The sequence below is a fragment of the Papaver somniferum genome, chromosome 7, assembly GCF_003573695.1.
Source record: "Papaver somniferum cultivar HN1 chromosome 7, ASM357369v1, whole genome shotgun sequence".
Lineage (NCBI taxonomy): Eukaryota > Viridiplantae > Streptophyta > Magnoliopsida > Ranunculales > Papaveraceae > Papaver > Papaver somniferum.
In genome coordinates this window covers 248,367,165-248,391,494 of record NC_039364.1, presented here as the reverse complement: position 1 = coordinate 248,391,494, position 24,330 = coordinate 248,367,165, and the positions used below count along the sequence as shown (strand labels likewise).

At 38.1% G+C, this 24,330-nt stretch overlaps 1 protein-coding gene across 8 annotated transcripts; it reads right to left on the bottom strand.

Moving 5' to 3' along the window:
* Nucleotides 1–18,783: 18,783 nt before the first annotated feature.
* LOC113300078 (probable BOI-related E3 ubiquitin-protein ligase 2) lies at nucleotides 18,784–22,714 on the bottom strand. Of its 8 annotated transcripts, none has more exons than XM_026549246.1 (5): nucleotides 22,016–22,714; nucleotides 21,869–21,911; nucleotides 21,274–21,463; nucleotides 19,509–19,867; nucleotides 18,784–19,411 (listed from the first exon to the last, which is right to left on the bottom strand). In XM_026549246.1, exons 3-5 carry the CDS (start codon nucleotides 21,377–21,379, stop codon nucleotides 18,845–18,847), a joined length of 1,032 nt encoding a protein of 343 aa, XP_026405031.1. In that variant the 5' UTR covers nucleotides 21,380–21,463; nucleotides 21,869–21,911; nucleotides 22,016–22,714; the 3' UTR covers nucleotides 18,784–18,844. The 8 variants fall into 8 exon arrangements, with proteins under 8 accessions (XP_026405031.1, XP_026405033.1, XP_026405032.1 ...); XM_026549248.1 differs by having other exon boundaries at nucleotides 21,258–21,463; nucleotides 21,873–21,911; XM_026549247.1 differs by having other exon boundaries at nucleotides 19,509–19,876; nucleotides 21,258–21,463; nucleotides 21,873–21,911; nucleotides 22,016–22,712.
* Between the last annotated feature and the right edge of the window lie 1,616 nt (nucleotides 22,715–24,330).

Genomic DNA, 24,330 nt, shown 5'->3' with positions numbered 1-24,330 from the left:
AAAGGAAACTAGCAAGGGAGAACAATAAGAGGGTTAAGCTTAGAAATTTCGTAGAAGGGCAATATGTGTTGAGGACCATTCCCCAATACCAACGAGAAAAGAAGTGAGGAAAATTAGCACCAACATGGGGGGGACTCTTCGTCATACATGCTGTTGCAGGAAATGGATCTTATTATCTACGCAACCTAAAAGGGGAGATCCTCAGACACCCATGGAATGCAAAATATCTCAAGCCATACTACCCGTAGAAAGCAACGCAGACCTGCATCTGCGTGAAAAGCACCAGAAGAAGAAAACGACGCTTGCGATCGACATGTTTCTATCTCTGAGAGAGGAGTAGCAAACCTCAACCTATCAATCAAGCAAACTTTCGTCAAAAAATATTCAAAATACATGGAGCAACATAGTAACAAGACGACCGCGTGTAAATACAACACCTCACGAGAACCCTACACCTGTAAATACAGAGAAATGACCTCCGCGTCAATACTTCATTCTCCTATTTTTTGCTATTTACTACCTCAGAGGTTCCATCAATGGAATTCTTCCAAATGTAACTCAACAAACTAAATATACACTTTTTCACCCGTGGACGTAGACACTCTGCTGTCGAACCGCGTAAATACTTGTGTTAATTTTTGTCTTATTTTACTTGGGGAAAGTAGTCACCTACAATCTCTCGGGACTCCCCTATCAGCGTCTATAAGTGTAGGACCATGGGGAAGGCCTCCAGCAGAAAGATATACCCACCCAATCTTATGGCAGCGGGTTGATGGAATGAATGTACATTCCAAACAACTCATATCCTAGAACGCTGCCCCTACCCCCACCGTCTGGGAATCCTCTGGCCCAGGATTAGCCAGCGGGGTGACAGGTCTCAATACGTTCACAAAGATACACATATCTTCGGGTTCACACTCAAACACTTCGCTATCCTTGATTATATTCAGTTATATTCCAAATTAACCGTAACAATACTTAAAGGAAATCGGACAACACAGATAAAGATAAAACGATGATCAATTCATTAAAAGTTGATTACAGGCTTGACAATGATACGCGGGAACAAGAAAATACAAAAGGAATCTCACGAAGCCTTATAATCAACAAAGATCAACTTTATACAATAATCTACTTGGATAGTTCAACCCCACCAGCAGGTTTAACATTCTTCCCCTTCTGCGATGAAGGTACGCTCCCACCCGAGGAAGGCCCTGAAGAACCAGACATAGGAGGCGGGGGTTTCTCACGGCGCGGATAGCACTTGATAAGGCCATGCTCGGTCTTAAGATCATAATCGATGATGTCCAGAATCTTGTTAGTCTCTTCCACTAGTTGACAACGAGCCTTGTACGTAATAACAGTATTCATCATCTCAGCCTTCGACAACAACGAGGAAATGTGACTCACTTCCTTAGAAGCGGCTTGGGCAGCCTCGTTCCTTGCTGTATCTAAACCTTTGTGATGACTAATCTGTATTTCCTGATGCGCTAATTTAGATTGAGCCTTCGCAAGCTCTTCATTTTCAGTGCGAAGCTGTCCCTGGAGCTCTGCAAGGAAAAGAAAAATGCAGATGGTTAGGTCCAGGAAATTACAGAATCACACTCGATAATATAAGCATATACCTTCTACTGTAGCCGAAGCTATTTCATATTCGTTAACAACAGCATCACGGGCTTCATCAAGAAATTTATACTCATCTGACAACTTCTTATAATTCGCTTGAAGGGTTGAAAGAGCGTACTGACTCGCATCTAATTCTACTTGTTTCATTGAATCCAAATGACGAAGATGGTTGACTTCGTTGTTTAATTCCTCCATACCCTTGTTGAGCCGATACATATTTACTTCAAGATTCCTCTCAGACTCAGCTTGGCGTACCACATCGGTCCTAGACGCAGCTAAAGCTTTGCTAAGAGCGCCAGCCTCAGCCCTAGCGTCATCTCTCTCTCTAGCAAGACGCTGAATGTAATCTCTAACATCAGAAGACTGAGAAGAACGAGCTTGACGCAATTCTCTTCCAAGAGATTGATTCTAGCTTCTAAAGATGAGACCTGTTCTCGGGATTCACGAAGATTATCACGCGTCCACAATAACGTTCCATTAAACAAACGACGATCATTGTTATATTTGTTCTGCATATCAACCATTTGGACTCGTCTGCCCCGCCACTCCTCTGACAGAGCATTATGTTCATCGGCACGAGCATTCCACTTATCAGCCTCGCTCTTTATCTTCTTTACCAACTCTGCGATGCGAGATTTTTGACGTTGCCGCTCATTCCGAAGCAATACTAACTCGGGAACTCCACCCATTGAAGATAGGGTGGGGGAGGGAGACTCAGACAGAACACTAATTACAGTAAAGGACAACAACAAGGAAGAGAAAACAGATAATCGAACCTGTAACATCCGAAGAATTCTTCTTAGCCTCTTCTAACTCACTACGAGCCATAGAAAGTTCCAAGTGAAGCTTCTCCTCCTCCTTGCCTTTTTGCTCCTTATCCTTGAGGAGACTCTTCAACTCACCTATCTCCCTATCCCTATCAGAGATAACAGCCTCAGCCGCGGTAAGATCCTCTTCCCGAAGACGAAGCTTAGCTTCCAACTTGAGGGATTTGGCCTTAAAAAACTGGTACAACATGTGGTTGCAATGCTCACTCCTCATCATCTGCGAATCAGAAATTAGAACACCCAGACTCTAAAATTGCTAAATATCGATACAAGGCGAAATGATAAGAGAACTCACTTCTAACATCCGTTGCTGGGGATATCCATACTGATACCCATCAGCCAAGGCCATCATGTCAGCAACAGTCGAGGGAGCGTCGATCACTAGAGCAGCCTCCAAGGCCCGAAGATTCTTATCCCACACTTCTGCGACCTGGTCCTCGGGAGACAATTGCATCATCTTACGAGTATAGGCATCAGATTTCTTCTCACCCTCCACCACAGGAGCTGGATTGGGTACGAACATCAAATTATTCTTTTTGAACCAAGCTAAGATGGCATCATCACCCTCAAGGATCAAATTTCTGAAGAAAATCATCTCCAGAAGACCCAACCGAGGCCCCACCCGTGTCCGTGAACTTAGCGCCCGAAGAGTTCGAGGCTACTCCCGCATCCAAATCTGGAAGATCTCTAGCACTGCTCCCCTCTGGAATATCACTAGCATTCACGACTCCCTTGCCCTTTCCATCCGCCTTGCTAGAGTTACCAAGCACATCCCAATCATCGTTTGGGGAAAGCAGGTTGAACTCAGAATCCAGGCCCAGGGCAGCGTTTATATCGAAACTATTCCCCGCAGAATAAATCCGGCCAAAGGAAAACTCCTGGGACACAGCGGGAATTTCACCACCAACACCCTGATCACCAAGGGCAATGTTATCATCACCAGCATCGCTGCAACCCGCGGGATTAGCTTCGGCACCAACGTCATGGCAACCTGCGGGATTAATTTTACCACCAATACCGCTGCCACCAGCCGTAGTATTCCCTTCAACAAATTCTTCATCATCATGACCTGGAGGGGATGTATCAGTACGCTCCTCCCTATCAGACATATCTTCATCCCCTCCAAGCTCAGTCACAGGACTGTTAACTTCTTCATGAACCTCCGCCTCCTCGATTGTTGCGGTGGTGGACTGCTTGGGATTTATCCTCCTCTTCTTCGTCGCCTAAAAAGACAAGGCATATAGAAATAAAAATCCCTGGCTTTGAAAATAATTAAAACTGCCTCAACTAAAGAAGGACAAGGCATATGGAAATCTTACCTTGACAACCGCAGTATTCTTCGTCTGAAGATCAGCATCGGAACTCTCTTCGTCATATCCATCAACAACATCGAGGGCATATTGGAAATTCATGCCCTCAAAATTCAAATTCCAAGGACGAAAATTCCCATAACGAGCAGGAGGAGCCTCAAGTATCTGGCTATCTGCGGTAGGACTCCATCCTTGCGGACCTGGAACCCACCCCCAAGCCCAGGGACCAACAACCTCAATAACAGTCGCGTGCCACTCATAGTCATGATCACGCTTGATCCGCTCGCGAGTAGGAAACACCAATTTGTTAGTAGAATTCTCTGTACCCGGGACGTACTTCACCTTAGCACCACTTACTTCACTCAGAAGACGGATTTCACCACGCGGAGCGGCAATATTACGAAGACTCACACTCCACGGTTTACGATTCCTACTGTTAACATAGTCACCAAAAGACTTGTTAAAATTCTCAGGCGTATACCAATCCCTTTCTTCAGGTTTGGGAACATAAAGGGTCATTATTGTCTCTCCTTTGCTTCGAAGATAACACTCCCTCAGTGCACGAAGATAATTCCCATGAAGTTGGGAAATAGAACGACGGTGAGTGTTCTTCGAAGAGCCCTCTCGACCAGCCAGCACATCATAATAAAAGGAACCCCCGACTTGTACAAAGGCAACATAAGACCTGCTTCAAAGGCCCCCACCGTGGTCAGCAGATGAAATTCATCAAACTTAGACGTCGATATCATCTCATAAGTAATATCATCATCAGCAGCGTAAAAACGAACATCGAATAGCTGAAGACCATGCTTTTCCTTAAAAACCTCCAGATCAATATGTTTGAAGGTCACTTTCTTCTCCCCAACAGCGACGCTGCGTATTTCCTGAGAAATATCTTCCTCCTCCGCGGGATCAGGCGCAGAATCCTTCGAAGGATTTCTATCGGAAGCTTTTCTCTTAGGAGGAACCTTAGATGCCTCAGTCTTCGAAACCACTTCTTTCGAAGACCTCCCCTTGGGTTGAGACACTGGAGGGGGAGGTAGAGGATGTTGCTGAGACGCGGAAGGAGGCGCCACTAACCGAAGAGGCGGGACATTTCGCGTTTTCTTGGGATCATCACGCGGATTAACAAAGGGACGAGAAATAGCATACCGAGAACCAAGAGCCTCTTTTGGCCGGTCCCCTTTCTGCGTATTCCCTCTCTGCGACTCACCCTTCTTAGAAAATGAGTACCTCTGACCAGAAGAAGACGAAACCCTATGAACCCTGGCATTACCTTGGGAATACTTAGACGAACCTCCACCAGGCGGAGAAACATCAGGATCTCTACGCGGAGGAGATCTACGCGGACTCGGTGGTGGAGTTTGATAAGAAACCCGCGGACGGTCAGCCATGTCTGCGTAATACACAAACAAGTTTCAGATTTCCGTGGAGACAAAACGAAAATCAAAAAACCCAATTTCATCCAGTTCTTCATAATCATGAACCAGATGGAAAATAAGAACAAACCCTAAATAAAAAGGGGAAATAACAAATAGGGGCAAGCATACACGAAGGAAGAAATCATTACTGTTTGTAATAACGAACAGGGGCAATCATACACACATCTATATATATGTTCTTCATCACAAACACATATAGAAACAACAGAAAACGAATATATTTTTCATCAAAAGATAATCAAACACAGTAAAACCACTTACCTATAAATGAAAAATCAGGAAGAAAGCCTCGACGAACAACAACAACATCAGAAATCTTCGAGGAAAAACAACAGCAACAACAGAAATCTTTGAGGAACAACAACAGCAGCAGCAGAAAGCTTTGAGGAACAACAGTAGCAGCAGCAGCAATTAATAACAAGGATACAAAAGCAGAGAACAAAAAATAAAAGCTCTGAGGAAAGAGAAGGAATGAAATTTATGACTAGAGAATTTTCACATTCCTTCTCATATATATATGCAAAGAGAAATAAAACCGCCCCACTACCCAAGAAGAAGTTATTGCAAATAGTGGGGAACGTGCCCTAAAATCTAGGAAAATAATAAAGAGAAGACGAAGAGAGTAACACGTTTTTCCCCACTACCCAAGAAGAAGTTATTGCAAATAGTGGGGAACGTGCCCTAAAATCTAGGAAAATAATAAAGAAAAGATGAAGAGAGTAACACGTTTTTTCTTCCCACTTCGACTAACCGTCCAGTAGGAGGAAAAGGGGCAAATTGTAGGTACACATTTCATCTTCCGCCACATGTCCACAAAGACACACGTGGAGGACATGCGGCTGAGAGCATCAAGATATGATATCACACGTGGACATCCAAGAGTCACTTCATCCTATCCCCAGAAAGATCTAAGATCTACGGCTGGGGATAGTCCGACTGACGCAGACAAGACAGGGGCAGAGGACAGCTGTCTACCGCGGACAGACATCTCAACTACCCGCATTAAATACCCTCAAACAGCATACGTGTCAGTCAGCCTGTGGAGGAAGCGCAGATAGCACTGCATATTCAAACAGAACACGCAGAGAGAACCGAGAACACGAATACTTCTGCGTAAGCGGCACAAGACACAAGAGGATAAGGTTATAACGGGCTTCAGAAGTGGACCCCACGTAACCACCCTATAAATACCCCTCTCTCCCAAGTGAAGAGGGGGATCCGAGAATATTAAGAGGAGAATAGGAGAGAGACAGAGAGAGATAGAGAAAGTGTAAGTGAAATTCCTCCTGCTACACAGGCCTATGTTGATCTCACAGTCATTCGACTATTTCTGTAACCATCGTACATATAATGAAAAACCCAAACCCGCAGACAGAGATCTGAATGCTGAATCATATAAGTTAATCGTTTCATCTATATTCATGCATTTATACTTTACATATTCGATTCGATATTTATGGTACATCATGTTCGTACGTTTATACTTCATCCATTATTTATCTTATTATGCGAGCTAAGAAAAATGATTGTAGTTGATGAGACGAGGAAGAGTTTTAGAACTCTGAGTCAAGGATTCAACGTAACCGATTCATCCCCTTCAGGCGCAGCCTATTTACTGTATTGTCATGAGTCTGCGCGCATTATTTGTGAACACTCAGATGACAATGATCTTTGTGTTCACAATTCTCTCTCCTACTTGTTGTAGTGATGAATATTCCCTTTTATTAAGTAACATGTTTCTGTTCGATGAAGCATGGCAGTTCCGATCCGAAGTTATGATTCTGACTCCTTAGAAGAGAAAACACGGAAGAAAGGTAAAAAGGAAAAGATAACTTCTTCCGGTAGAAAAGGGAAAGTACAACTTGGATCAATAGTCCCCAAGGAAAAGTTACTAAGCTCATACGTAACATGTCTCTTGAATATATGAGAGTGGTGCATGATTGCATCTATGACTTCATCTTCTGAGCTGAGACAGGAGAAATATATGGAAGCAATAATAATAACTAGAAAGAAAAAGAGTTGAAGATGAAACATTAACTGCTTTTAGTCGAAACAACATCATCGTGCAGTAGCGAGGATAACAATGCCATGTTGATGGTTTTGCCTCAGATTCCGGCGCAGAAGAACCTGTCATTGATTGAACCTATTGGACACATGCCTAAATCATATCCTCATGGTGTTACTTTAGAGCAACTAGCTCATGGTGTTACTTTATTTTGTCATGACAATGGGCCCTATCAATCCTGCATACGAGCCTACGAATTCGGATGAGAATGAGAACACCGAAGGTGAAGATGACGGAAACGGGCACATGACAGATTGAGACAAATCTTAAAGAGTCCATGATAAAAAACGACTCAAGCTCCGACTCGGAGGACTTTAATTGGTCCGATCAGCATATTTCTCTTAGTACACAACAATTTTATTTATTTCCAAAAAAAATAGGTTGGTTTTCTTATTTGGGCATGTCAAAAAGATAGACCTGCTTTCATAAATGGAAATTCAAATGTCATGAGTTCACTAACCCACCCATGAAGGGATCATTTCTCTCTTCTTTTTCTCTCTTAACACAAAAAAAGACCACTTCTCACTCCCTTTTTTTCTCTAATATCAAATGAGACCAAGGAATAATCAGGAAAAAATATAAAAAAGTGGTTGCACTGATTAGTTTTTATAATCTTTGTGCTAACGAAATAAGCCTATTTCTTAGATACGGAGGGAGTAATTCATAAGTATTCTTTTGAGTTAAGAGCTTGTATACTTGAGATGGATGAGTTGACTGAGGCAAGAACTCTTTAAATAAACATCTTCTTTGTTATGAATCCATATTGACAGCATCATGCTTCTTGAACGTAGAATGAATGGAATCATACATGAATGAATGGAATCATACATGAATGAATGGAAAATTTTAGCGAATCTCGTTGTCTGAAAATTCAATTGTGTCTTCTAAAGAAAACTTCCATATGACTCCAATTGAGATGTTTGGCCCTTAAAATTTTTTTATCTAAGAGAACAATCTAACCTTTGCAAAAAAAACCACATCTCCTAAATCGTTTGTCCAATTGGTATTCCCTTTTAGTATTTGGTACTGTTGGAAACAATATAGAAAATTCACAAAAATAAATTTCAAACAGCTGAGTCCCGGACTAGGTCGCTATCTTTAAGATGTTTCGCGACTCTGCCTCTTGATTGTGCTAGCAGTCAAAACTTGTCGAAAACCCTATGGGATAAAACAGCTGATACTCTCTTGTTCGATTTCTCTGCACTATGAGAAATCGAACCAACAACTACTCTTTCTTCACTTGCTCAGAACTCAAAAATAGATGAAAAACAATATATTTCATCTTCTCCAGAAACTGTTCTTTTATATCTCAAAAAGAAATCAATACGATTTTTAATGAAAATAAATTTCGTAATTAGTGCTCACTGAAAATCCTCCATAACAGTCATAAAACGGTAACAATATAATTACCAAAAATTAATAGAGTTAATTAGAGAATATTAAGTAGAAAACCGTTTTGGAAATCAAGAGTTAAAACCTGCAAAAAATTAGTTTCTGAATCACCCGACCTCCCAAGACCCCCAAGGCCCCACTCTCCCGGATTTTATTAAGTAATATAGATATATATAATATACCTAGTCAAATGTGTGGGGTGAGACTTGAACCCAAACCTATAGTGTGGGAGCCCAAAATAATACCACCACACTATGTCTCTAAGCTTGGTACAATATTACAAAACTATGTTTTTAAATATATATCCCAACAGGTACTGGACACATAGACGAACGTTTCAGTATATAACACATGTTCAGATTCCTTACCAATTTCAACGAGCTTCTGACTTCGTAGAGGGTAGTGCATAATTATCTCTGATGATATTTTTGAAAACGCCATGTAGTATGTTTAGACCATATGTTGACACCGATAACACTTTATAATGAACTTTTATCTTGTAAGTACACATATATTCTGAATTTTATGATCCACGCTTGAATTCTCCATGTTTGAAGCACTCTGGCCAGTTATTACCGTTTAAGGAGGAAACGATGTGTAACAAAGAGATGAACTCCCTGATGAGAGAATGGAGATTACCGTAGGTAGAAATGCTGACATTTCCCTCTATCCATTTTAAAAGCACGAGCATAATACCTCTAAAGTTATTATGAAGGACGACATTCCAGATGATACTCGTATTCCGTATGATGAGGTGATGGAGATTGCGTCAATCGAATACCCAATGCAAGCATCAACTTTGAATTTCAGTTTGATAGACTACTCCGCAGATACAAGTATGTTGGAGGATTCAGCGTCCCATCTGCTTATGTTGATATGTACACCAAAATTTAGAAGAAGTTCAGCAGCTTCGTCACAGATAATTCTGGAAACCATCGTGCATTGGAGGGAGAAGTGGCCAACTTGTTGTCAATTATAGAAGAGATGGTCATGCTTCCCAACAAGGGAATCACTGAAGTCGTACTCAAGGAGGGGAAGAATACTTCTAGGAATCATAGAAGTCTGAACTCAATATCATATGGATTTGTCAATGTCTTGAAGCCATCAGGGAGCTCTTACTTGAAGTAGACATACTTTCCAGTTGGGATATGATTGTTAAAGCACGAAAAGATGTTTACAGAATAACACGAGAGCTTATATATGGATTAATATAAACTCTCATGCAGGATATAGCCAAATTCTTTGTTCTGTTAGAAGTTCAACTATCTAAGCTAGATTTGGGATCATCAATGCGACCAAAAGAAGCAGACGTTTTAATTTTGTTGGAGGAAGCTCAGTGGGCCAAAAGTATGAACATTAAGAACTTTTAGATAGAAGGTAACTGTCAGAGAATAATAGACTTTGCTCAAGATAAAATCTGGTTATAATTTTTAAAGTTATGAAGATTCCAAGATCTTGTGAAAGTTTTTTGGGTATTTAGTACAAAAATAAAAGTAGTAACGAAGTTGATGATATCTTGCCAAAAGAGGCAAGAAAAAGGAAAATTCATCAACAACAATGGATTAGCATGCCAAGTTGCATTAACTCTGCATTCTTATTTAGATAATCAGTCTTTAATTTCAAATTGAAAAGACGAGGGTACCCAAATACACCACAATTTTTAAATTATCCATCTATAAGTCCTCTTACTGAAAGTGATTGTTTATGGACAAAGTCGAGACAATACGACAAGTATTCACACTTTGTGTGATCGTCTATGGATACGAGATTGAGACAATACAACATTCAAAGTGTGATTACTTTATAATAGGTGCGGACTTAACCAAACTCTATATGATCACTACCAAGTAATACGGAGTTAACATTTGTGTATTTTATTTTTAATTATAATATACAATTATAATTGCGGAAATAGAAAAGTAATAGACACAACAAAATTTTGTTAACGAGGAAACCGCGAATGCAAAAAAAAAACCCGGGACCTAGTACAGAATTGAATACTCTCATAATTAAGCCGCTATACAAAATCTAACAAACTTCGTGTAGTTGAGACCAGGAAACTAAACCTATATTTCACCTAGTTTCTTCAGTATCCCTGTGCTTCCGACATTCAATAAGTGCACGCACTGGAACAATTCCTTTGGATCGTATTCCAAACAGTAAAGGAACAACAAATCTGTTTGGTAACAACTCTCTTGATTCTTTCAGATGAAGATATCTCAAGTCATAAGCAAAGGCTCTTATTTTTAACCAATAAACTCCTTTGCCTGGTTAGATCAATCTATCCAACAACTACCGAAGTAGCAGAGTTTAGATTTGCAATCAATCAATATAGAATCAAACAAGAAACTATAAGGTGATGCCAATCTTACACAAATCAATCGAATAAATTCGATTCTAGTTGGATCCCAACCGATCAAGGTTTGTGCACACCCAAAGATATAAAAACCAAATCAGAAATCTTCTTTGTCTTCAAATCTTCTTTAATCTTCAATAAACACCTGCACAACACCGCATGAATCTCTTGTGATCAATAACACACAGAATGGAGTCTGTTAACAATGGATTATCACAAGACGTCTTTAGATCTACAAACAGTTCTAAAGATCACGTCGACACTTCGATCTAGTTTGAGTGAATCTTATATCAAAAGAGAAGATTCTCAAGAATAAACAAACTAGGTGCAATCAAAGTTCAACAACCGTTAGTCAATCAAATCAATCGAAAACTAAAATAAACTGTAATTATCCAGTTCCCCACCAACGGTAGTCGTAGATCGCTTCTTGATCCCACAGAAGTCTTTAAACGAGCGGTCGTAAGAGATTTCGCCTAATTAGGGTACTTTCCTCTCTGAATAGACGGCTCCACCAGAAACAACCAAAATATGAAGTTTGCCTGGCTCTTAGGATAGTTTGCTCGAAATGCAAACTTGGGTATTCATAGACCAAGGATGTTTGGACACCAAGGAATTTCCAAAACTGAATATTCTTAAGATATTCAATATATTCTTAAGGTATTCATAATTCCTGGAAATGTTTTGTCCAATATTTCCGAAATCTCACTAGAAAATCTCCAATTAGTAAATGCACATTACCAATTTTTATTTTACAGAGGTATGCATTTAATTGCTGGTAATTAAAGGCATATAAAACTAACAACCTTAGTTAAAAGATTCTTAATTTATTCGGTATGGGATCTCCTTGAGTAATTAAGGAATGTCTTTGAACAATATAAAAAATAAGATTTATTGAACATGTTCAAGGTATGTCAACATCTTTTTCTTTGTAAATCCTCTTTCATATTTACAATCTTGGAATCGATTATATCACAATTCCAAACCAGTTTAGAATTGGTTCATATGTATTCCAAGAACAACTATGTGATTGATCAAATATCAATACACTAATCATGGGTTTGAATTTTGTTAAGCAAAAGAAAAATATATGCAATAAAATCAGGCTTTTCTTAAACAGGAAAACGATTAACTAACAAATTCGTTACCTCAGATTCCGCATCTTGTTCTCCCCCAAAAGATATATCATTAAGTGCAAGTTCAAGTTAGAACTCTCCCCCGTTGTGTTGGCATTCTCTCGCAAGAACAAAAGAACAACAACAAAGAGCAACCTTTACCAGAGAAAGGTCGAATCGGTTTTAACTAATGCGTGCCAACAACAAAATTTGAAAACCCGAAACACATATGTTTATGCTAAGCACAACTCATGTAAACACAAATTGACTCAACACATTATGACTTTTTACATATTTCAATCAGAACACCTTATGATCCTTTGATAAAGCCTACCAACATGGGATAGAACTTAATCCCGCTAAATCAAAAAGCCACACAAACCATAAGGGTTCACATCACATGAGATCGAATATTAAGGTTATGAAAACGATATCATACATCCCATAAATCCAATTTGCAATACACCATAAATATTCAACAGAAAATCATGTATTTCAATTACCTCAATCTTGTAGGGAATTACATTACGAAGTTAATGCAAAAAGAATGAGGTCATTCCGAGTTCGGACGAAGAAGTTATAGGCAAAACAGTTTTACACTCCTTCGTATGGACCAATCACACCAATCACCAGGACCAGTTACGGTGATCGCTTGTGATGGGTCACACCACTAAACTGTTTTAGACATAACTTTTGCATACAATGTCCGAATTCAGTGATTTTTTGCTCTTTTTAACCATAAAAACAAGAGCTACACATATATGATCAGTAGATATCAACATCATAAACTCAAAATTACCGTTTCTATCAAAAGATCATATATAGATAGAGAAGGTATGAGTATAGAAGAAAAGAAATCTCCCTAAAGATGTTAATTAGTCATATAATAACCGAGAGGTCATGTGCTCAGTTTCATGTGCTTCCTCACCCTTCATAAGATTGAACACAAAGGTGAGCATGCACATTCCAACACAACTAGGTTGTGTTGAGTTGAGCCTTGTCTTCTTTGTCACAAGTGACTAAGACAGGATCATCACTCTTGACCTCTTGCTTGGTTTTCTTATTACTCTTGTTTCATCTCTTGTTTTTCTTCTTTGATTTGTGATGAAGAGTTTCATTATTATCACAACATTCATTCGTACAAGAGACTTTAGACATCAAGATGTCTTTCCTTAGTCTTTCAAGAAAACTCTCAAAAACACCGTTACCAACATTTATCAATTGAGAGTCATTCTTACGACTAACTTTTGGTCCCTTCTTGGCTATGAAGGACTTCGGGACCCATTTAGAGTTCGGTTTCGCAGGAGCAGCTTTCTCCTTCATACCATTAGGACGATTGTCCTTTTGAATAATTTGCGAAACAACTTTTCTCCAACTTGGAACATTAGATCTTGTCTTAGCATTTACAAAGTTATATCTCCTTTTATAATTGGGTCTTTTATGAGATTCCTTGTCGAGCGATAGGTAAAATTTGAACTATCATTATAATAATTCTTTTGCCTAAACTTAGGAAAATAACGATCTGAGTTCTTTCGGGGGGGTGGGGGGAGGGGTAACTTAGCCAATTTGTTTGATACAAAAGAAAGTGCATCTTGCATCTTACGAACTTTGCATACCCATTGCAAGTGTCCCTTATTACCACAATAATAACAATGCTTAGTAACATACGAAGACTGAGTTTTAATGTTACCTTTTTGTGGATCCTCTTGAATTGGACCTCGACGAGTTTTCTTCCTCTTCTTCTTATTTTTGTTCAACGTCGTTGCTTTTTCGACATTGGCAGAAGTGCTCTATTTGATGGGTGCACTTGAAGAGTCTGGTTGAACATGATTCTTAGGCTTGACAGGCTTTTCTTCTTTACAACTAATTGGATCATTTTTGACATCAGTGGAAGCCTCTGGTTGAGAAGAATTTGTAGCTTTAACAAATTTTATCTCATTGTTATCGTTGGAAGCACTTGATTCCTTATATCCCAATCCTCGTGTATCACCATGATATCTTCCTGCTTCTAACAATGAGGATAAATTGTTTGTGCTATCATTGGACTTTTTCAAGTACAAATTTTCTTCTTCCAACGTCTTGATTTTATCAAGAGCACCAGTTAGATCAACCTCAAGGCGTTTTTCTCGTGAGAGATATTCACCTTATTTTTCTTCAAAACTCTTTTGTTGAGAGTTAACCCTTGCTTCATATTCAACAAGTTTCTTTTCCGACAAAAAGAGATCTCTTCGAAGATTTTCACATTCTAAGTTCTTAGAATTTAGCTCGTGTGTACAATCTTTAAGAAGAGAGTCACTGAGGCGATAACCAATATAATATCCTTGGAAAACCTTCTTCAGTTTCTTGTTCTCACGACAAAGAGGAGTCATAAAACCAAAAAAATCTGAAGTTCTCAGTTTTTTATTTTTCAAAGGATACAGTAGTTTAGAATATTCTGAGACATCCTCTTCTACATCACGTTCAAAATCTGAGTCATCATCAACGGAAATTTCGTCCGACCTTTCTTGTAGACAAATTTTCCAGTCGTCATCAGTTTCTACATTATTAACAGGATTAACTTGTCTAGTAAATTCTCTTGAGATGATTTCATGACGGTCTTCAGATATTGAATCGTAGATGCCATCATTAAGTGTTAATTCAAAACTCTTGATGTCTTGCTTTACGTAAACTGAATCATTCTCAGGTTCTATAAAAACCATTTCTTAGGTTCCAGTCTTATAGGTTAGATCGCACCAAACACAGATTGTTAGATCTTTTCGTGTTTGCCTGCTCTGATACCAATTGAAAAGACGAGGGTACCCAAATACACCATAATCTTTAAATTATCCACCTATAATTCCTCTTACCGAAAGTGATTGTCTATGGACAAAGTCGAGACAATACGACAAATCAGTACTCACACTTTGTGTGATCGTCTATGGATACGAGATCGAGACAATACAACAATCAAAGTGTGATTACTTGATAATAAGTTCGGACTTGGACAAACTATATAGGATCACGATCAAGTAATACGGAGCTAAAGTTTGTGTATTTTACTTTTAATTATAATAAACAATTATAATTGCGGAAATAGAAAAGTAAAAGACACAACAAAATTTTGTTAACGAGGAAACCGCAAATGCAAAAAAAAACCCGGGACCTAGTCCATAATTGAATACTCTCAGAATTAAGCCGCTATAAAAAATCTAACAAACTTCGCATAGTTGAGACCAAGCAAGTAAACCTATATTTCACCTAATTTCTTCAGTATCCCTGCGCTTCCGACATTCAATATGTGCACGCACTGGAAAAATTCCTTTGGATCGTATTCCAAACAGTAAAGGAACAACAAATCTGTTTGGTAACAACTCTCTTGATTCTTTCAGATGAAGATATCTCAAGTCATAAGCAAAGGCTCTTATTTTTAACCAATAAACTCCTTTGCCTGGTTAGATCAATCTATCCAACAACTACCGAAGTAGCAGAGTTTAGATTTGCAATCAATCAATATAGAATCAAACAAGAAACTATAAGGTGATGCCAATCTTACACAAATCAATCGAATAAATTCGATTCTAGTTGGATCCCAGCCGATCAAGGTTTGTGCACACCCAAATATATAAAAACCAAATAAGAAATCTTCTTTGTCTTCAAATCTTCTTTAATCTTCAATAAACACCTGCACAACACCACTTGAATCTCTTGTGATCAATCACGCACAGAACGGAGTCTGTTAACAATGGATTATTACAAGACGTCTTTAGATCTACAAACAGTTATAAAGATCCCGTCGACACTTCGATCTAGTTTGGGTGAATCTTATATCAGAAGAGAAGATTCTCAAGAATAAACAAGCCAGGTGCAATCAAAGTTCAACAACTATGAGTCAATCAAATCAATCGAAAACTAAAATAAACTGCAATTGTCTAGTTTCCCACCAACAATACTCGTAGATCGCTTCTTGATCCCACAAAAGTCTTTAAATGAGCGGTCGTAAGATATTTCGCCTAATTAGGGTACTTTCCTCTCTGAATAGACGGCTCCACCAGAAACAAAAAAAAAATGAAGTTTTCCTGGCTCTTAGGATAGTTTGCTCGAAATGCAAACTTGGGTATTTATAGACCAAGGATGTTTGGACACCAAGGAATTTCCAAAACCGAATATTCTTAAGATATGCAATAAATGCCCAATCGGTTTTCATAATTTCTGGAAATGCTTTGTCCAATATTTCCGAAATCTCATTAGAAAATCTCCAATTAGTAAATGCACATTACCAATTTTTATTTTTCAGAGATATGCATTTAATTGTTGGTAATTAAAAGCATATAAAACTAACAACCTTAATTAAAAGATTCTTAATTTTCTTCGGTCCGGGATCTCCTTGAGTAATTAAGGAATATCTTTGAACAATAAAAGATAAGAGTTACTGAACATGTTCAAAGTATGTCGACATCTTTTTCTTTGTAAATTGTCTTTCATATTTACAATCTTGGAATCGATTATACCACACTTCCAAACCAGTTTAGAATTGGTTCATCTGTATTCCAAGAACAACTATGTGATTGATCAAATATCAATACACTAATCATGGGTTTATGGTTCTACCAAATACAAGGATCGGTTCTACCTTAATATGGTTACTGGGACCGGTTACATCAGTTACCAGGATCGGTTACATCAATTACCAGGACCGGTTACCATATTCTCATGGTATTATTGTGATCGGTTACACAAGTCACTAGGATCGGTTACACCAATTACCAGGACTGGTTACGCCAATTACAAGGATCGATTACACATACTCTTTTGTGATTGGTCATACCAATTACCAGGATCGGTTACACCAATTACAATATCGATCATACCATCTTAGGTGATTACTTAGGATCGGTTACACTAATAAAAGTCATTCCAAATCATAAGTCAGGCACTGTGACTAGTTTTACCAAGATACATAACAAGTTATGATCGGTTCTACTAACTCACACATATCGGTAATCCAAAATGAATAACAATACCAATAAGCCTAGCGATTTCCCTTTCGATTCATAATTAAGTTCATGAATGTACTTCCTTTAAACAAATGTACACATTATTTCCTAGTATGAAATCTTCACCTTTACCCATACACATAATCACAATAGAATTCATACGATTATGTCGATGTCTTATATACGAAGTTCAAAAGATAAGTGTTATACTTCGTATTCTAATTCCTTAACACTATGATCATGTGATCATCTCTCACTACTAGAGTATAATCATTCACAGCTTCGCAGTTATGTTTTCAATATAGCACGACTTGAAAAAAACGTTAGGAATGAAACAGTTCAAGTCAAAATATTACTAACCTCAAGAGGAAGGATGATGTCGTCGTTGTAGCTTGTTACTTCTTCACATTCTTCAAGTCTTCGAGTAATACTTGTATGTCTCATAATCCTAATCTTTCTACTCTAGCCTATACGAAGTTGTCTCTAGTTACATAATCAAGCGACTCTTTAATTGAGTTTTGATTCACTAAAATATGACAACCAAACTTGACATACCAACGCTTGGTGGGTTCAACCGAGCTATGCTCAAACACAAATGTAATTTCAATTCCGATTTTCAGGGAAAAAGTATGTTGGGAAACACCTATATATCATATTATAATTCTGAGATAAGGGCAACAAATATATCAGAAAACCTCATGTAATCTTGTCTGTTTTATTTTAATATATGTAACTTTCAAAAAGAGAAATATACTCCCTTCGTCCCTAAATAGATGACCCAGTTCAAGTTTGCACAAATTTTAAGGCAAGGAGGAGATATAAATACTTTTTATAATTATACCCTTATGGATAATAATTAGTAAAATTTAGAAATGATTTATCTCACAAACTATACCACGGATATTCGTAAACTTTATACCATTGAAAAGCATTTTAAAACACCTACGTAACGAAATAAACATGGCTATCAAATTATACATATTTCATATACTAACAACAATCAATTAAAATGGTAGATTAAGAAATATCTTATTGTTTATGATATAGGACATCTATTAGTGGGACAAATTTTAAAAACAAATTGATCTATTTTTGTGTATGTGTGTGTATGGGGGGTGGGGGGTGACAAGTTGGATTCAGCAAGAAATGTCTTCCAAAATAACAAATTTTTTATTTAAACCGTCCAAATGGACAGAAAGAAAAACACCCAGACACATCGAATACTAAATGTAGGATCTTTGTTTTCTCCAGAGATACGGGCCCACATATCATGTGTGAGCGGTTTTTGCTTAGTCCGTTTGAACGTTCTATGCAGAATCACTGCCAAAATCAAAATAATTGTCATGTCGATGACCGACTGCATGGCAATTATTTTGGAGAACATCTTAGGGGTCTCCATCCTGACCGACTGTCATATCCGTGGTATTTCGTTAAAAGTGATAGCGTGGAATTTGTGTAAAATATGCACCGATGGGAAATAAGTGAGGTAGTAAATAGGGTTCCTCAGCTAATTACTTCGCAAGAAGAGAACGATTAGTAGAGTCGGGAGTCGTTCAATATAAGAACTACCGAGAGAGGATGCTCACTGATATCGCAAGTTTTTACTAAAAACTCTGTTACAGCTGCTTATATTTGATTCGTAACCAAGATACAAAAGTTAAAATATAAGAGGGTGGAAGATGAAAAGAAAAAAGTATAGATAGGTTTTGGGTTTTTATATATTTAGTTGATCAACATACATTCACATGTAAACCTGAAGAGTAGCAGTCTTCATGACCTGACAAATAGGACAAAGATCAATAAACACTTCGCAATCCTTGCACAGGCAAAGGTGTCGACAAGGTAAAAACAGCACTGCGACTTCTTTGCCTTTGCAGGATCTACAAGTCATCTGCTCTTTCAACCTTCGGTGCTGCTGGTTCCCATTCACGGGCTTCCCAGATCCGCTTGGTATACTACTCAGATGAAGATGGTTTTTCTGGTCTATGTAAGAAGAGGCTGCGTCGTCAACCTCGCTGTCCCCACAGCCTTCTCTTCCTTGGTCAGCGCCTTGTGCAATTGCTTGCTTGAGGTTGGTCTTTAGGTTATTGATCACCGATTCATTGTACTTTGCTCTGTAATGCCACGACTGAGCTTCCGTTGCTACCTGCTTTATTCTCTCAACAAGTTCCTTGTTCTTGCGATTCACGCTCTCAATCTCAATTTCCTTTTGGCGTAGTCTCTTGGTCACTCCTTTCTCAATGGTACCAAGAAAAGAAGCCATGTGTCTCTGCTTCATTTCCCTCACTCCTTTGGCTATTTGTTCTTCCTGTTTTTCAGTCATTAAGCTTGTTTTAGCTTCATTGCAAACACAGTAGTAAACGACACCATATTAACAGCATATGCGACAGGGTTTTGGGTGATACCTGAACTCTGATGTAATGGTCAAATTCCTCTTTCTGCCGATCCATTTCAGTTCTGAGATTATCACCTAAAGACATGATGATCGGAAGACCTGATACAATATCCCCACTTGCGGAAGTCACGGAACTATTGCGCTCATCATCGTCATATGACAGCCTAAGCCCAGTTGATACTGGATTAGGATTAAGGTTAGGAATGCTTGCTGATTTGTCGGCATCCTCTTGGTAGAAATTATTATTCAAGGAAATCTGAAGCTTTTGCTGCCTCGTGATGTCAACTGTTTCCCTGCTTCGCTTAGTTGGCCGATTTAGGGCGGAGATGTGTTCAGTTGTGACATAGTTCACTGGATCGACACTACAGCCTGTTGGAACTACAAGAACAAACGTTATCACAAAGCAATCAGTTCAGTACTTACATACCTCTTTGAAAAGACTACTGCAATGCTATTGCAAAATATGCAACTTCTAGCGAAAACTATTAATATCAGTGAGAAATTACAGCTGCTTTAAAATTCACAAATCAAAGAACATTCGAATGTGTACGTATTAATTGACAAATAAAAAGAAAGTTATCAAGACACTCTATGAACTTACAAGAGAAACTAGAAGATAACAACTAATGAAGCAGCAAGAAATTATGTGATCAACCTATTGGATATTAAACTACCATAACCACTCAAACCTTTAGGGAAGGGATGATTTGCCAATCCTTGACATTGTAATCGATAACAAAGTTTTCGAGAATATACTACAAGCTGCCAACATTGCTATTTATTCATCGACTAATATATCTGTATTATAAGACATTTTTTCTTTTTTTGTATCAATATGCAAGCAAGTGTGAGGAGTCTTAAAGCGGACGCAATTTAACCGGTATAAGGATTCAAATTTCATGTTAACACTAAGTTGATAAACTGCACTAGTTATTAACAGCGTGTTTGAATGGTGGGAAGGAAATTCCATTTTCGACAATCATATTCCCTGGAGAGGGGAAATCCTAAACCCAACACCCCCTTATGGGTTTTGAATTCCCTTGCTTTTTGAGAATCATATTGCTAACCACCCTCTATTCCTAGTTACTAAACATGGGAATAGAATTATATTCCTGGTAAAGTGATTCCATTCCCTCCAACCAAACACGCAAGAAAAGTAATATAAACTCCATCTCCAAGGCACTAACTACTAGACATTACCCACTAATGAATGATTTTAAGAAAAACCCAGCTAATTATAACAAAAATATATTTGATTAGCAGGTCATGATTTGAAGAGCGACTTATTGGACATATAGGTATATTATAGGTCATCCTAGAGCAGTTTTGGATAGCTGGCCATCCATCACAACACATTCATTACGAATTACAGTTTCCGAAACAGTTTCCGAATAACGAGAACCAAGAATAACAGTCTAATGCAAGTCACTGCTTGGATGGTTATGAATAAACAACTTTGCTTATTCATCTGAGCCCAGGGGTCGATGGAATCATTCATGGGATACTCAGCCACACATTGTTTGTAATGGCCATTGATCCCTAAACCTAACTGAATAGTTATCAGGCTGCTCAAAGAAATATTTTCTTGTGTTCAGTGAGAACATAAATTTCCTAATTTTTCAAGCAGGACAACTATAAATATCGAGCAACCTGCACTCAGGAGTAACACATTGCTAACAGAATTAGAACTGAAACAAAAAGAACGAACCAACATATCCTAGCTTGCAGAATACAAAAAGAAAAGAAACAGGACTCTTACACGAATGGGAACTCACAATTTCCAAATAACTGCAGCTGCGTTGATGCATTGGCATCATATTGAAACTGATTTTCCTCAATAAAACCAGGAAAAACGTGGTGGTTATTATCTCCCCCAAACATCTTCCCCTAAGATACCTGAACACTGAAATCAGAACTTTCACAAGCAATATAACAACCAGATATTGCCGAGACAGATATTTTTATCTGCAAAATAAATGATCACAGTAAGTTAACTAACTTCGATCTTTATATCGAACCAAATCAAAAATAAGGAAAATACTAATAAGTTCCCATATATCTCCATGAGCAAATTGTTAAGACAAAAACATAGAATCCTCTCATTAACAAGGAAAGTTTAGCTATGAAGTCCAAAGGGAAACTCATAAAAATGTAAAGAATAATCTTACAGCCAAGAGAAACAACATACATGCATAGATTTTCTCACAAAATAATCTTGTTTTGAACCTTGATCAAAGCGAATAAAAGAAGAAAGAAAAAAATCCAAAATTTGTTACCTCGTTTATATCCACAAAAATCACAAAACATACAATAAAACAAAACAAGAAACGGTTCATTTTCTATGATTTCATAAAACCCCTAATAAATTACCTACTCAATACTGCAAATTCAACGCATCAGATCTTAGCAAATCCTGTAAAATCCCCAAAGATAGTACATCAGAATTGAAAATTTTCTCACTTCTTAACGAAATCACAAAATAGATCGAATATCAGAAAAGTAAATACTAATCAATACCTTAAAAATCTGACAATATTTTTAATTTCCAAACACAAATTCAGAAAATTTTGATATTTGATTTGATCCGGGAGTTTATCTGATTTAAGATATTGTCGAAACGGATTAATGTGATTTAGAGGGTGGGAAAGAAACCGTCGGTTATTAAAACGGATTTCAGTTGTTGTTTCTAGGAAAGAAAAAAACCTGATGAGAAGTAGTAGAACTAGAAGAGTTAGAGACGGAGCTGAATGAGGTTTGGAATCGTTCATTCTGTCTTTCTCTCTCTTCTTTTACTTTCCCTCTCACTAAACCCTCTTTTCGTGCACCCACCGAATTCAGATTTTTTTATAGTTCTCCATTAATTGCTCTGCTGATTAACTTCCTCTACTTTTTGATTGGACTAGCGGTGCGCCCGTGCTTAAATTGGTTACAACCGAATCTACAGGTGAACTGCATTCCAGTTCCACTCCACAAAGAGGTCAAGTTCTCCCATCACACAGGTCCAATTACATGTATTGATGGATCCTCGCAACAACAGCCAACGTTAGAAACTTAGATGTACCTATGAATACATAAAGGACCGAATGAAAAATAACTCTACCACAATCGATTTGACGAAGGTAGGATCACGGATTCAACAAGTTGTCCTCATCGTATTAATTTGTGGGTGTACTAAAAAAGGAACAATGCTAAACTCCTGAAAAACGAAGATATTAGTATGATAAGACTCCTTGATATAGCTTGTATAAGGACAACACAAGTTGCACAATCTCTAACTTAGCAACAATAATTGGAAGGGAAGTAAACAAGCAATGTGCAAGACAAAGCAAGAAGACGTGAAAAGAAGACTAATAACCGTTTCTGGACGCAAATTTTGTTGGAAAAATATGTGGTTTCGGTTTCTCGGAAATCATGTTGATGCGACAAACAAAATACTATAAATATAGAGAGTTAGAATATTTATCGAATTGGTTGATCGAGGCGAGGTAATCCTCTTTCCTTAAAGACAATTCATCCCTGCATACGGTGCTTACGGTTTTACGGATGTCGTCTCCCAAGATAAAACGATCACTCCTTTTAGTAAGTAGCACTACAATACTACTCGGCCGACGAATGTTGACAATTACTGTGTTCTAAAATGATTCCGACTCTTGACTTCAAAACTTGTTTTCTACTTCTCAAAAATTTGCAAAAAAACAAGACTAAGAGATGGGTTTATGTAGAGTCAATGGTGACTCTACAAGGTGTCTTTTCACCAATATGTGACACACCATGGCCAATGGTGAAACTCCATAAAACTTATTCATGACCAGGTGTCTTGTGGTGAAAAGGCATAACACAAACATATCTATTTAAAATTAATTTTCATTTACATAAAATACTGACTCAACAAAATTTACAAACTTTTAAGAACGCAAACAGAAAAATATAATGCGTTGGTAAATGGTAGCTTTTGGCTTTGAACCAAACCTAGTGAAAAGTTACCGGATTTACTAGCTAATCAGTGGATGCGATGTCTTTGAACTGTCAGTCGTTGGTGTAAATCGATACAATAAATCTCACACTTTATTTATAGAATAAAAACTAACTGGCAATGAGTGGAGTGGCCCATACAATTATATGGAGGATCTAGACTAGGGGTTTAGTCTATGTTTGACTATTATCCTCAACATGTCCCCTCAACTTGTAGTGCGGAAATTTGGAGCCTCTACGACATTGACCCTTTGTACGGGTAGTTGCTCCCATCACGGTAGGGCGGAGTTTGGAGCCTCTACTTCATGCAGGTAGTTCCCTCCATGGTTAGTTACACCGTGGATAAAGTATGTGTAGCCGTTAGGTTTACGCACATACGGGCTAGATCTGATGCCATGATGGAATATGGGCATCCAAATCAAAACCAGTTGGAAATAAGTGAAATGACCCATACAATTATACGAAGGATCCATACAAGGGGTTTGGTCTATGTGAGACTATTATCCTCAACAATTATATCTCCTTATAATCGTCAAATTCTCGGTTGCCGTGAACGTTTTTGGTCTTCTATGAGTGCTCTAGATTAACATAGCCTTAAGTTATCACAGAAGCGACCCCACTTCTCACTCATACAGATGATCTCCTATTTGAAGTATCCTGCCATACTTTTCTTAGTTGGACTAAGCTATATGAATCATTAAGAGAAAATCTCAACCTCTAACGTGAAGGGAAACAGTGTTTCATCATAGAATTGGGAAGAGATTAAACTCTCGCAGTGTTTCCGTTGAGTATGAATTTACAACTTGGTCGTTCCTTTTGAACCTAGATAACCATGGGATTTCCAATCGCTAGGTTAGGTT